Raw genomic sequence first — 11,827 nt, forward strand, 5'->3', positions numbered from 1 at the left:
GCTTCACAGGCTAAGGGTGAGAGGCTGCTTACTGCTGGGCCACACTGGATTGAAAATGGCGCTGATTCAGGCTAGGCTTGCGCTGCTGCTGCTGGTTTGGTTTGTTAAAGGTCATTCTACTAGTGACAATGTTTTGCCAGTGGTAAGTGCTGCAGAAGAATGGGAACAACTGCTCATTACTATGCATCAGAACAGCAATAGCCAACCTGGTGTATTTTATGGTAGGAGTAGCCCAAGCATGCCTCCCTATAGTCCTCCTGACTTCATGGTTGTCTCGCAGCGTGACGTTCAAAAAGAGCTCTTCAAGCCAGACAAGCAAACCAGGCCTCTGCCTCTCTCATTCAAGGAACATTTACTGAAGGCCACAGCTCCTCCCCCGACCACAGCACCAGCCAGACAACGCTTTGAAGTCCTGTGTTATATTGACAGAATTCTTATTAGAGTCAGGAAGGATGCTTTCAAACAGAATATCATCAAGGATCTGAAATTTGGGAAATGTAGTGTGACCGAGCAGGACTTCCAATACTACTACCTCCGCCATTCCATGGATGCGGACTGTGGATATCAGAAAGAGGTTGGCGCAGCCTTGTCTTTTCAGTACATGGATTGACCTGAAAGCTGACCAATGCTTTTTCTTCTCCCCCCACCCCCAACCCCATTCCAGTATAACATGGATAACTTCATCTATACCAACCAACTGATCTACAGGCCTACGGGTCTAATAATCAGGGACGAGCCTTTTGATCAGGATATTCACTGTAAATTTGATAGGTAAGGTTGTTTTTTTGGGGGGGGCTTTATTTATGGGCTATTTTCCCCAACTATGGTTAAAACTTCTGAAAGTCTTACTGATGCATGAATGTCTGTGACTACTTGTAGTGCTTACTAGCTTTTTGACTGTCTTGCAGGTTTTTCCACTCCTTCAAACGTGGATTTTATCCCATCTTACGAGGACAAACGCATTACAAGACGCTGCAAACCAATTCGATTTATACACTCACTCCTCAAGATGGTATGTTCTCCACTGTCAATCTATGAACTCTGCAAAATTGAGAAAAGCTAATATTTTCTGGGATGTCACAAAAGGCACTACTGTGCTCTCAGGCTAGTGGCCACAGCCAGATGTTTGGTCCTATGGTAAAGACGATCTTGTCTTTGTCCACTTCCAAACTTGTGAAAAGTCCAAAGCATCAAGTTTAGCAACACATAACTGTCTTTCTCAGTCATCTTGGATAAAAACAACTGACCAAATGTGTAATTTGAGACTTTGTGAATGCTGAATGAATTCAAGAAAATGAACGTTCACTTTAGAGCAAAACTTTTATTCTATTCAATTTTATTGTTTTTTTTTATTCACCATTTTCATTCTGCATATTTGTCCAGCTTTATCCAGTGCACGATCTGTTCAACGCTGACAAGTGTCTGTTGGTGCAGTCATTGTCAGAGTTGAGGCATTGTGGGCATTTTGTTCCATCCTAGACATTTGGAGATTTCAAATGGAAAACGAAGCAGCTCCTTTTGATCTGCAACCATTCTTGTTTCTCATTCAGAGTTGGGAAATGAAATGACGTCCTACACTTTGAACCAGCTGATGCAGTTTGAGGCTGCAAATCCCTCCATGAGCTCAGGGCCTGGAAATCAGAGGCTCTACATTGACGAATGCTACGTGACCCCCTCTTCGGACCCCAACTCCCCGCTTCAATACAAAGTCATTGACAACTACGGGTGAGGTGACACTGCAGACCAAGGTTTTTGGAGGTTTGAGGCTAAACGTGTCGTCTTTCTCCAGTTGCTTCATCGACAGCAAGGTGTCCGAGTCCACGTTCGTCATTGGCGACTCGCCGACAAGCCAGAAGTTTGTCATGCCTGCTTTTCTTTTCAACACGGGCTCTGCCGCCTTACCTTCACAGGTACACCCAAAGCAAGTGCAAATGTGTCAAAGTTCCCTGGCAAATGGGATTTCTTTGTTTTTGTTAATTGGGGGTGGCAAATGTCTTTCAGCAACTCTACATGCACTGTCTGCTATCCCATGGGAGTTCTACTCCAAGCCAGATTGCCAAGGCTTGCACGTATGATTCCAGCTCCAAGAAGTAAGTTGGTTTTTCAGAACTTGTGGAAGGTTGTAAGATATAACTGAAGTAGGATTACCCAACATTGCTTTCTCTTTTCTTTTTTTTTTTTTAAGGTGGAAAGAGCTGCATGGTAACGACTCTGTGTGTGCTTGCTGTGAGACTAGCTGCCCTGAACAGTCAACGGGTAGGTTTGACTCATTTGAAGATGTAACTCAGTTTTTGCTTAAAATAAATGCCACACTTCAAGAAGCCCAATTTGCTACTCGTGTATGGAACATGCGTAGGAACTTTGGTGGTGAGCAGCCAAAAATAAGTTGAAGCTGTACAACGTGCACACTGGTTTGTGTGTAGCTATAATTTGGGAAAATGCCTTATTTGACTTTTGGATTCAGAATACAAAAATGACTAAACTCTTTAAAAATTGTGTGTTTGCAGTTAACAGTCAACCTGTCTCAAGCACTTTCTGGACAGTTGCCTCGAATGAGCGTCCGACAAAAACGCACTGAAGTGACGCACAGTTTGGAGGACTTCATTGTACAGGAGACTCATGCTTGAGATGAAAATAAAAACTGAAATTCTTAAAATCTGCTTGCATTGTCATTGACTTTGACTTGTATGATAAATTGTCTGTGGGCTCAGGAGTGAAGTGCAGGCTCCATATTGTGCCACATAATCATTTATCAGCATGTTTGCATTCTTGAGGAGTTCCTGAAAATGCACAACGGCACTCCTGTAGATGCAGTCGTGCACCACAAGGGGATGGAAGAGATTCACGGCGCTGGCCTCGGCCAGTTCAGCGGGAAGTTGAAGGACCTTATGCGCAGCAGGGTTCGCGACAAGGGTGTGGGGCAGCCACTGCTTCTCTAGGCTCTTCTCCATGAAATCCAGCAGATCTCGCAGCCTCTGTTTCACAGAGTCCGGCCGCCACTCGGACGGAGCTTTAGCGAGGAGCAGATGCATGAAGGCAGACTTGAAATGAGAATCCTTGAGGGCTCCAGCGCCTGAGAGCACACACTGCTTTCTGTGGAGGAAAAGCCCGATTTGAAGGGTCTGAGTGTGGCAGGAATTTTCAGGCAAGCCTTTGGAGATTTCCTTCAGGAAATGATCTTCATAGTTGGCCAGAGAAAGAGGCCAGAGTGTGTCTGGGTAGTTTGGAGCAAAGGGGCCAACAAAGAAATAAGAGTCTGCATTGTATTTGACCACTGGGGTCAACGTGAAGCTGATCTTCTTTCCCGATCGGAAACGAACCACGTGGGCACCTGGAACGTCCATGTAGCAGACGCTCAGCTCAAACTCGTACTTGTGTGAGATGCGTTCCCAGGCCTCTTTGACACTGCTTTGAAACAGTCTTGTCACCTTTTGTTTGGACAGAAGAGGTGACTTCTTCGCGCACAGGTCGCCCCGGACGTCCACCTTGGGCCTCGGCTTTGCTGTCTCACAGTGCAACAGGCAGACAGTGTCGTCGGTATCAGAGGACTGACAGGGGCAGCCGCTCTGGACTCCTGGGGCCTCCACCACTTTGATCTGAGCACAGACGTGCATGTCCGCCTGCTTGCCTGCCTGGCGGCTCTGGAGATCACATTGGAAGCTGTGGAAGTCGGACGCCCTGAATGGGACGATGATGTCGCAAGCATTCGCCATCTGATAGCCCTCAATCACAGCACTGCCACGTGCGTCACTTAACTCCCTCATGGCATCGACCAGGTCGTTGGCGAAGCCCTCCAGAAACGCCCCCTCCCAGATCTTCTTCTCAACCTGCGGCTGGATGCAGGTGCAGTGGAGGAGCCGCAGGGTGTCACTGTTGGGAAGCGGGGCCTCGGCGGCAGTGCAGGTCAGCAGGAAGGGCCTCCTCGGTGAGTCCAGGTGAGACTGCGAGGTGACTCGTCCGAGGTATTTCCGCAGCAGGCGGATAATGGAGATGATGGAGAAGGTGTTCCAGATGTACCAGGTGTAATCCCTCGGCGGGTCCTCCTGCTCCTTTCGTTCTGATATCCAGATACGAAGGTAGTGGCAAAGGGAGTCCAGTTTGCCCGAGCTGTCTGCTTCACTCTCCTCGGGGGGCCTCTGTCGTCCTTGATGTTGGTTCCAGCCCTCCAGGGTGACGTCACGTGGGAGGTCTGCTGCTGTTATCTCATCCTGAACGTCCTCCAGCCCAGTGTCAGAGCTCTGTGGCCCGCTTGGGTCCAAATTTGTTCCCACAGATTCCTCACAACCACTATCTTTGGCGTCCTCGTTAACAGCCCGTATCTCGTCTCCTTTGGCAGCACTCAGCTCAAGCGAGGGATTTTGCTCCTGTGCATCTGCGCTTTTATCGCTCGGAGGCGATGTGACGTCAGGATGAATCCTTTCACGGCCTGAGTTATCGACTTCTCCCAGCGGATTGCCCTCATGCCTCTGCTTGTCCGTGGCGGTGGTATCATGGAGTTCCTCCAGTCCTGGGTTATCTCTTGGACATAAAAAGAGACTCATCGCCACGAGACACACTCCCAGTAGGTTTTCTTGCATCCTCACAACTGGCCGCAGAGGAAGAAGAGCAAACAATTTATTAATTGTAATGTATTGCGTATCATCCTTTAAAACACACCCAAGTAAACAATTGAATAATAATAGAACGTGCAGCACTGTGTATAGACGTTTCCTTTTGTCTGCGAAGGAATTTCTCAATGACAACAAAGAACTCAAAAAGAAGCGACTTCCTGGCATCGTTCTGAGCTGTCCTTTATTGTTTTTTTCACCACTGATTCCTCACGGACATTGGACAGCGTTTATAAAAATGCACATTCTTAACTTGGAGGCTCAGCTAATACTCACCGAGAGAAGGCGACGCTTTTGCTACCTTGCAAGGCTGTGCGACTTTTTTGTGTGACAAAGTGCAAAGGAGGAAGTCGGCGACTAACCTTGCTGCTGCCTCTCTTATCTCTTCCTATTTTAGATGTAGCTGTGCAGTTGTCTGTGGTGACTTCCTGCACACTCTACCCACGTGCTCTGCTGCGAAACCTTCCTGTGAAACGTCCCGTGAGTGCGCCCTTCCGGTGCGTTTCACAGCCCGTAAAACAACCATTCAGGGGCCCTGCGGCGACAACAGGACGACAGCAGCGTTAGGCCGCAACTATGCGCGGAAGGTAATTGGTGACTGTGAACAACAGAGTTAATCCCCCCTCCTTTTCCTCTTGCAGGCCTCTAACTGGTTTGTCAAGCTTGGCCTCCCCAGAGAGGGTGCAGTTGGACATCAAAGAGCAGCACGAGATAAAAGCAGAAGATTGAAAATATAAAAAGAAAAAAACAGACCAAGAAAATCACGACAGGGATTAAACGATTATTCATTTTCAAGAAGTGAGATGTTGCTTCCGTTCCCCTCTGTTTCAACAAGTGGAAAGAGAATCCATCCATCTCTGAGACAACAACCAAATTTCCTGACCGCGACCGCCCGCATTTGAATGGTTTCAGGGCATTTTTGCATGTCTGGATAGTATATGGCTGAAAGTGAGCAGCAGCCCTGCCAAGCGACGCAGATTTTCACACTCGCACGATTCTTTCGGCAACTGTGAGAGGGATGAATCACGTCTTTTTTTTTGTGATTTCTATAATGTGTTTGCTTTTCGACGGTGCGCAGACTGAATGAAAATCTTTTGTTACAACACACTGAAGAGTGCAGCGGGGAGGGGCTCGATGACACACGATGTGGTCGGGTTTGGACATCAGCACGCAGCTCTCAGTGAGTCGCAGCGACAATGTCTGATCAGCTCGAAAAGACGTACGAGTTGCTTACCATGCACAGCGGAGGTGTACATTTATTTTTTCTTTTGCCACGTGTGACTCTTAGGAAATAAGGTAAGTGTGTGAGTGAGTGAGTGTGTGTGTGTGACGTCGCTTTTTCATTAAATGTTGCATAACTCTAATGACATAATTTTGTCAACAAGGAAATGAAATGAAGGCCAGTTATTGGAAATAACATTCACAAAAACCAACAATATTTTCAATCATCTGATGAATGTCTATTTCTAACCTTTGTTTTAGTCACTTATGAGAATGGGAATTTCTGATATTTAGATTATGAAGAATAAGAATATGTTGTTGTTCAAGTTGAAATTCTTCCCACAATGTTGATTTTTATATTCTCTATAGAATATATTCTAATATTTTTGGTATTCTTTATATTATTAATAATTTTACTTTTTGACTCATCTTAACCTTAGCTTTTGCCTTTAATGCCCTTTGATTTAGGGAAGGTTCACTATTCTCATGTAAAAACACACAAAATCTAAAACTGACTTGAATAACAAGCAGAAAAACCTTCCAGGGTTTCTCACCATGATGATGGCTGAGGAGTAAGTCCTCAGACAATTCTTCATCCAAAACACTCTCTGTTGCCTCCTCGCAGGCGACATCCCATCCTAAACGCAGCACCCCCTACAACCAGCCAAGATGGATAAGTTCCGTATGATGTTCCAGTTCCTGCAGTCCAACCAGGAGTCCTTCATGAATGGCATCTGCGGGATCATGGCGCTGGCCAGCGCGCAGATGTATTCGGTCTTCGAGTTCAGCTGCCCCTGCATGCCCGAGTACAACTACAGCTACGGCATCGGCCTCCTCATCATCCCGCCCATATGGTTCTTCATGCTGGGCTTCGTGCTGAACAACAACGTGTCGGTGCTGGCCGAGGAGTGGAACAGACCCACAGGGCAGCGGGGCAAGGATCCGTCCGTCCTGCGCTACATGTTCTGCTCCATCACCCAGCGCTCCCTCATCGCCCCGGCCGTCTGGGTCTCTGTCACCCTGATGGACGGCAAGAGCTTCCTCTGCGCCTTCAGCGTCAACCTGGACATCGAGCGCTTCGGGAACTACAGCCTTTTGGCGGGGATGTCAGAGACGGAGAAGATACGCCTGCTGGCCAGGATTCCGTGCAAAGACCTGTTCGAGCATCAGGAGATCAGAGCGGCGGCGGTGCGGTACATCAAGTGCATATCGCAGGTATGGCCAAGCCACTGGGTTTGTGGTCAGAGGTCAGCCTGACCAAGTGACCACATAAGCATCGCGGATCGAGTCAACGTGGATAATAAGACGAGGTAGTGGTTGGTGTCCTGAACGTTTGGACATTTCCCCACAAACACATGTTCATGGAAAAAATGGGTGAAAAAAATGCTTTTCAAGGTATCATAATGCAAAATTCACTTTTCCAATGTTTCTCGACAACATAATGTCTCTATCGTGCCGGTGCAATGATGAAAGTTAAGCATTTTTTTTTTATTGTTTGCTTTACCTTTCTAAAAGACATAGTTCTGAAAATCAGCCCTTTGTGAAGTCACAATAAGCACTGATATGTAAGTAAGGTACAAGACTCCCAAGTGTAGGGCTCCTCCCTCTGTCACTGCTGTGGTCTCCTCCCTTCAAAGCAATTTGATGGTCCGGAGGAGGCAGTGAACACGGAGCTCGATATGCTTATTTTGTGTTTGTTTTTGGGGTTTTTTCAGTCAGTCAAAGTTGCTCCACTGGACCTCAGGATAAAATCTCAAAAATGACTGTTACGTGCGGGGTTTAAAAATTAAAAAATTAAAAAAGACCTTAGAAAAACCAGCAGTTCCTGTTGTCAAGAGGTGTCAAAAAACATCTACAGAGTAAGAAACAGAGCCCCCTTGTGGTTGGAATCAGAGGTCACTTCCCCCTCTTACAAGCTGAACTACAGACTCGAGGTTGTGAAAACTTACATTCAATCTTTCATTTTTCCACATGATGATAATAAACATTTGTCAATTTAACAATTCACCTAAACTCATTTAGCTGCCCTATCATCGTCGTTGACATGCTGTTGACATGCTCACAACAACTGCGTGGACATTTGTTTTATAACATCACAATGGGGAACGGGGTTAGCTGAGGTGAACAGCAAGATTGGCAGAGAAGTTGGGACACTTGAAAGAATAAAACTTGCACCTCACTTCTGGCAAATGATGACGAAGCACATTTCTCTTTCCTTACTTTTTATTCCTCCGTCGTTAACTTAAATCTTTCCGCCCGCCTCTCGCTTCCCACTTTGAGCTCAATGAAGCTTTTCCGTCAGCTTATTAGAGAGATAGATAAGCTTCCAAATATATTATTCATGAAAGTGGGAACATTTTTTCAAGCCATCCAAAAAAAAAAGCCACAAAAAAAACACCCACAGTGTTATTTGGCCCTTTGATCAGCCGAAGGGCAATTAAACAGACTTAAAAGTAAGGTCTCCAGAAGGCCTGTGCGTGTACACTTCATGGTAATGAGCTGTGAAACCACCAGGAAGTTCTTTAATGTATTTGTATGTTTGTTTGTGTGTGTTTTCCCAGTCACATCTCAGACTATTTGAATTCATCTCGCTGTCGTGTTTTTTTGTTTTTTTTTGTTTTTTTTTGTTTTTCGTTCACAGGCCTGCGGATGGGTGTTTTTGCTGATGATGACCTTCACCGCCTTCCTGATCCGGGCCATCCGGCCATGCTTCACCCAGGCCGCCTTCCTCAAGACCAAGTACTGGTCCCACTACATTGACATCGAGCGTAAGATGTTCGACGAGACGTGCAAGGAGCATGCCAAGAGCTTCGCCAAGGTCTGCATCCACCAGTACTTCCAGGGCGTCAGCGGCGAGATCCGCAGCTTCCACCGCCGCCGCCGGGGCCAGGACGACAGCGACGACGACGACGAGGCCGAGGACAAGAAGAGCGACGAGGAGAAGCTGCTGGGCATCAGGGCCCAGGACGACATGAACAAGGTCCTGTGGAACTGGCACACCTGCAAGCCGCCGCTGGCCCTGAGGAAGGAGGAGGTGGACGGCGAGAATAACGGCGGGCTGAACGCAGAGGCCAACGGCGTGGCCAACGGATTTGCCCACGGCCACGCCCACGGTGTGGAGAAAAAGGAGTGGGCTGTGTATTACAGTAAGGTGTGAAGGCCTGGCGAGGACACACAAAAGCCTGCTGTTGATGTTCAGGCGACCACATTCGCTCAGTTTTTCAGGGATTGTTGTTTTTCTACACACAGAGAAACTTTAGTTTTTTTGTTTTCTTTTTTGTTTTAATCTATAGGTCATGAAAAATATTTTGCACTTGACGAGTGTTTTGTAACAGTGATTTGTTTGTGTCATTCGGTGAGCGGCCCCAGAAATCAGAAAAGTCTGCTCTCTCTTTTCCAAAAGTGTGATGTCACACAAACGGGCACTGACGCCTCCGACTACCGTCTGGTGCTGCTGGCGCCGCCCTCTGAGACCGCCTTGCCCCTCCCAGACAGAGTATCAGCTTTAGTAGCAAACCAGAACCAGAACTGTTGCTCGGCCTTGATGAGTTTGAAACCACGAGAAACCTGATCAGGCTTTCTATTTCCAGCGACTGTGCGACCGCCATAAAAAAAAAAATTAAATGAAAAAATTCCAAGGGCAGAGAAAGTGTCATCTGAGCAAAGAAAAACATCCATGTCTCTATCTATGATTTTCCATTGTCGCCATAATAGAGAGAAGGCCATATTTCCCAACACAGACGGCAGCGCAAATGAAATGTTGGCCGCAATTCAAGACTCTCGCTTGTGTCAAGTTTCGCTGATTCAGCCTGACTTGGTCGTGTTTAACCAGCAGCCCATTGTTCCCGTGTTTCCTCTCGATTGACTGCTGTTTAGTTTGCATGTATAAATATATTTATATATTTTAAAGTCTGTTTTGCCATATTTTGGACTTAAACAACCATTTCTGAAAATGTTTCTCGTGTCTGATTGTCACAAGTTACATAAAAGTCACTTTATATTCATATTCTGAGTTGATCCTGATTTTTCGACACCGGAAATGTCATCAGTCCTCTGAGAATTGTGCAAAGATTGTTTGGAGAAAAAAAATAATAATTCAATGATATATATGAATTTTTTTTTGTTAAATAAACAAGCTTGAATGTATTCAGCTGTTAAAACACACTCTGGTCTGTTTATTCCCGATGAGGTAACCCTATGATTTATGCAAAAACAAAAGGTTGTGACAGCCGAAAGCATTTGCATGTCCCTCAGAAAAACGAGGTCATCATTTGCATTTCTCTTGCTCCCTTATTTGTCTCGTCCGCTTCCTGGCCTCCGCTGTCCTTCTCAGGTAAAACTCTTGATGGCCCCAGTTGCACCAGTACGCCCTTGTGAACGTTACACACTGGGAAATTAATAATGTTCATGTTCTCGCGCTGTTACAAATTGCAGCACCATCGACAAGGTCTAATAAAGCATTAATAAACATCAGCGGAGTGTACAAATATTTTCCTGGCCAACTGACACCGAAAAAGTAACGTGACTCTTTGCTCCTTACAAAGCGTTCATATTGGCAGATATGACGACGGTCATGGGGCCGAAGGCAAATATCACAAAGCAAACACGTGGGAACAGGTTTGTTGAGAAGGTTGCTCTGCTTTCAACTAGAATCCAGCTCTCAAGAGCCAACACACAAGGATGACATTTCCAGAGATAGTTCACCGGAGTTGTTTGTTCACCCAAATACTGCTCAGCAGTGTGTCGTTGGAGGCCAAGGAGACATTTTCAGATGTGCATTTAGCGTTTCAGGGGTTTATAAATTTAATTTATAAATTATAACATTTTAAGTAATAGCAAAACCTACCCCCTGCAGCCCTCAGAGTGGGACAAAGCAGCTATTGAAAATAGATGGGTGGAGTAATATTCACTTCCAGCAAGAAACAATCATGGCAAAGTTACTAACTTGACAAAAATGAGGGCGACACGGTGGCGCAGTGGTTAGCGCTGCCGCCTCATAGCAAGAAGTTTGTGGGTTCGATTCCGGGCCTGGGACCTTTCAGTGTGGAGTTTGCATGTTCTGCGTGGGTTCTCTCCGGCTTCCTCCCACACTCCATAAACATGCATGTGAGGTCAATTGAACACTCTAAATTGTCCGTAGGTGTGCATGTGAGTGTGAATGGTTGTTTTTTTCCATGTGGCCCTGCGATGAACTGGCGACTTGTCCAGGGTGTCACCCTGCCTTCGCCCTAAGACAGCTGGGAGAGGCTCCAGCAGACCCCCGTGACCCTGAGCTCGGGAAGAAGCGGGTATGGAAAATGAACGTGCACGAGAAACACATCTTGCCGTTTGGTCGATTCTTCCCAAAGGTGTGCATGAGATGCGTTCTGCTGTTTTGGTACTTTATCTTATTTTTAATGCTACGAGTTTGTCTGTTGCACTGGCTGCGAGGTGACATTCACTCCCTCTGTGAAACCCCACGAGGGTTCTGCGCTTATGTCAGCAGCACCAGAGGTGAGTAGAACTTCAACTTTGTTCTTTCCACCTCTAAGCCGCTGCTGCTGCCCTCACGCACCATTAGCGTGACGCCCACCTCCAACCACCACCACCACCACCGGGCGAGCGCGCTGCGTGGAGGGCATTAAGGGGCCGCCGTGCACGTCCGCGGCCGATGTGTCCGTGCCGTCGCTCCAGCTGTTCTTCAGCGGAGCGGTGACATCACAGGACAGCAGGAGAGAGAGGGGAGGGGGGAGCGTGAATGTAAACAAGCACGACTCCCATTGAAGCTTCCCACCTCCCCTCCCTCCCTCCTTTTTGGGGAGAGGCACACACACACACACACAGCCTTGACCATCTCATATCTCAGCCAGTAGCCGTGGCAGCAGCTGCCTCCCTCAACGAATTGGCACCCAAGTCTACTGCTGCTGCTGCTGCTGCTGCTGCTGCTGTTGTTGCTGCTGCTGTGGGAGTGCAAGTGTGAGGCCTGCGCTCTTGTTTTTCAACCACTTCCCTCTCACGTC

The 11,827-nt window shown here is 47.0% G+C and overlaps 3 protein-coding genes across 4 annotated transcripts; 2 read left to right on the forward strand and 1 right to left on the reverse strand.

The window, feature by feature from the left end:
* The first annotated feature begins 3 nt into the window (after positions 1–3).
* Positions 4–2,593, forward strand: LOC142896661 (zona pellucida sperm-binding protein 3-like). The gene is made up of 8 exons (XM_076038476.1): positions 4–574; positions 665–771; positions 909–1,012; positions 1,551–1,725; positions 1,790–1,910; positions 2,002–2,090; positions 2,186–2,256; positions 2,508–2,593. The coding sequence occupies exons 1-8, from the start codon at positions 56–58 to the stop codon at positions 2,576–2,578; spliced, it is 1,257 nt and encodes a 418-aa protein (XP_075894591.1). The 5' UTR covers positions 4–55; the 3' UTR covers positions 2,579–2,593.
* On the reverse strand, positions 2,586–5,105 carry LOC142896650 (inositol 1,4,5-trisphosphate receptor-interacting protein). 2 transcript variants are annotated; one of them, XM_076038456.1, is made up of 2 exons: positions 4,880–5,105; positions 2,586–4,585 (listed from the first exon to the last, which is right to left on the reverse strand). In XM_076038456.1, exon 2 carries the CDS (start codon positions 4,575–4,577, stop codon positions 2,670–2,672), a length of 1,908 nt encoding a protein of 635 aa, XP_075894571.1. In that variant the 5' UTR covers positions 4,578–4,585; positions 4,880–5,105; the 3' UTR covers positions 2,586–2,669. The 2 variants fall into 2 exon arrangements, with proteins under 2 accessions (XP_075894571.1, XP_075894579.1); XM_076038464.1 differs by having other exon boundaries at positions 4,966–5,088.
* A 474-nt stretch (positions 5,106–5,579) lies between these two features.
* calhm1b (calcium homeostasis modulator 1b) lies at positions 5,580–10,292 on the forward strand. The gene is made up of 3 exons (XM_076038488.1): positions 5,580–5,903; positions 6,454–7,043; positions 8,470–10,292. The coding sequence occupies exons 2-3, from the start codon at positions 6,498–6,500 to the stop codon at positions 8,983–8,985; spliced, it is 1,062 nt and encodes a 353-aa protein (XP_075894603.1). The 5' UTR covers positions 5,580–5,903; positions 6,454–6,497; the 3' UTR covers positions 8,986–10,292.
* Positions 10,293–11,827: the final 1,535 nt, after the last annotated feature.

Source organism: Nelusetta ayraudi, unplaced genomic scaffold, assembly GCF_046127955.1.
Source record: "Nelusetta ayraudi isolate G7.1 ecotype Tasmania unplaced genomic scaffold, CSIRO-AGI_Nayr_v1 ptg000004l, whole genome shotgun sequence".
NCBI lineage: Eukaryota > Metazoa > Chordata > Actinopteri > Tetraodontiformes > Monacanthidae > Nelusetta > Nelusetta ayraudi.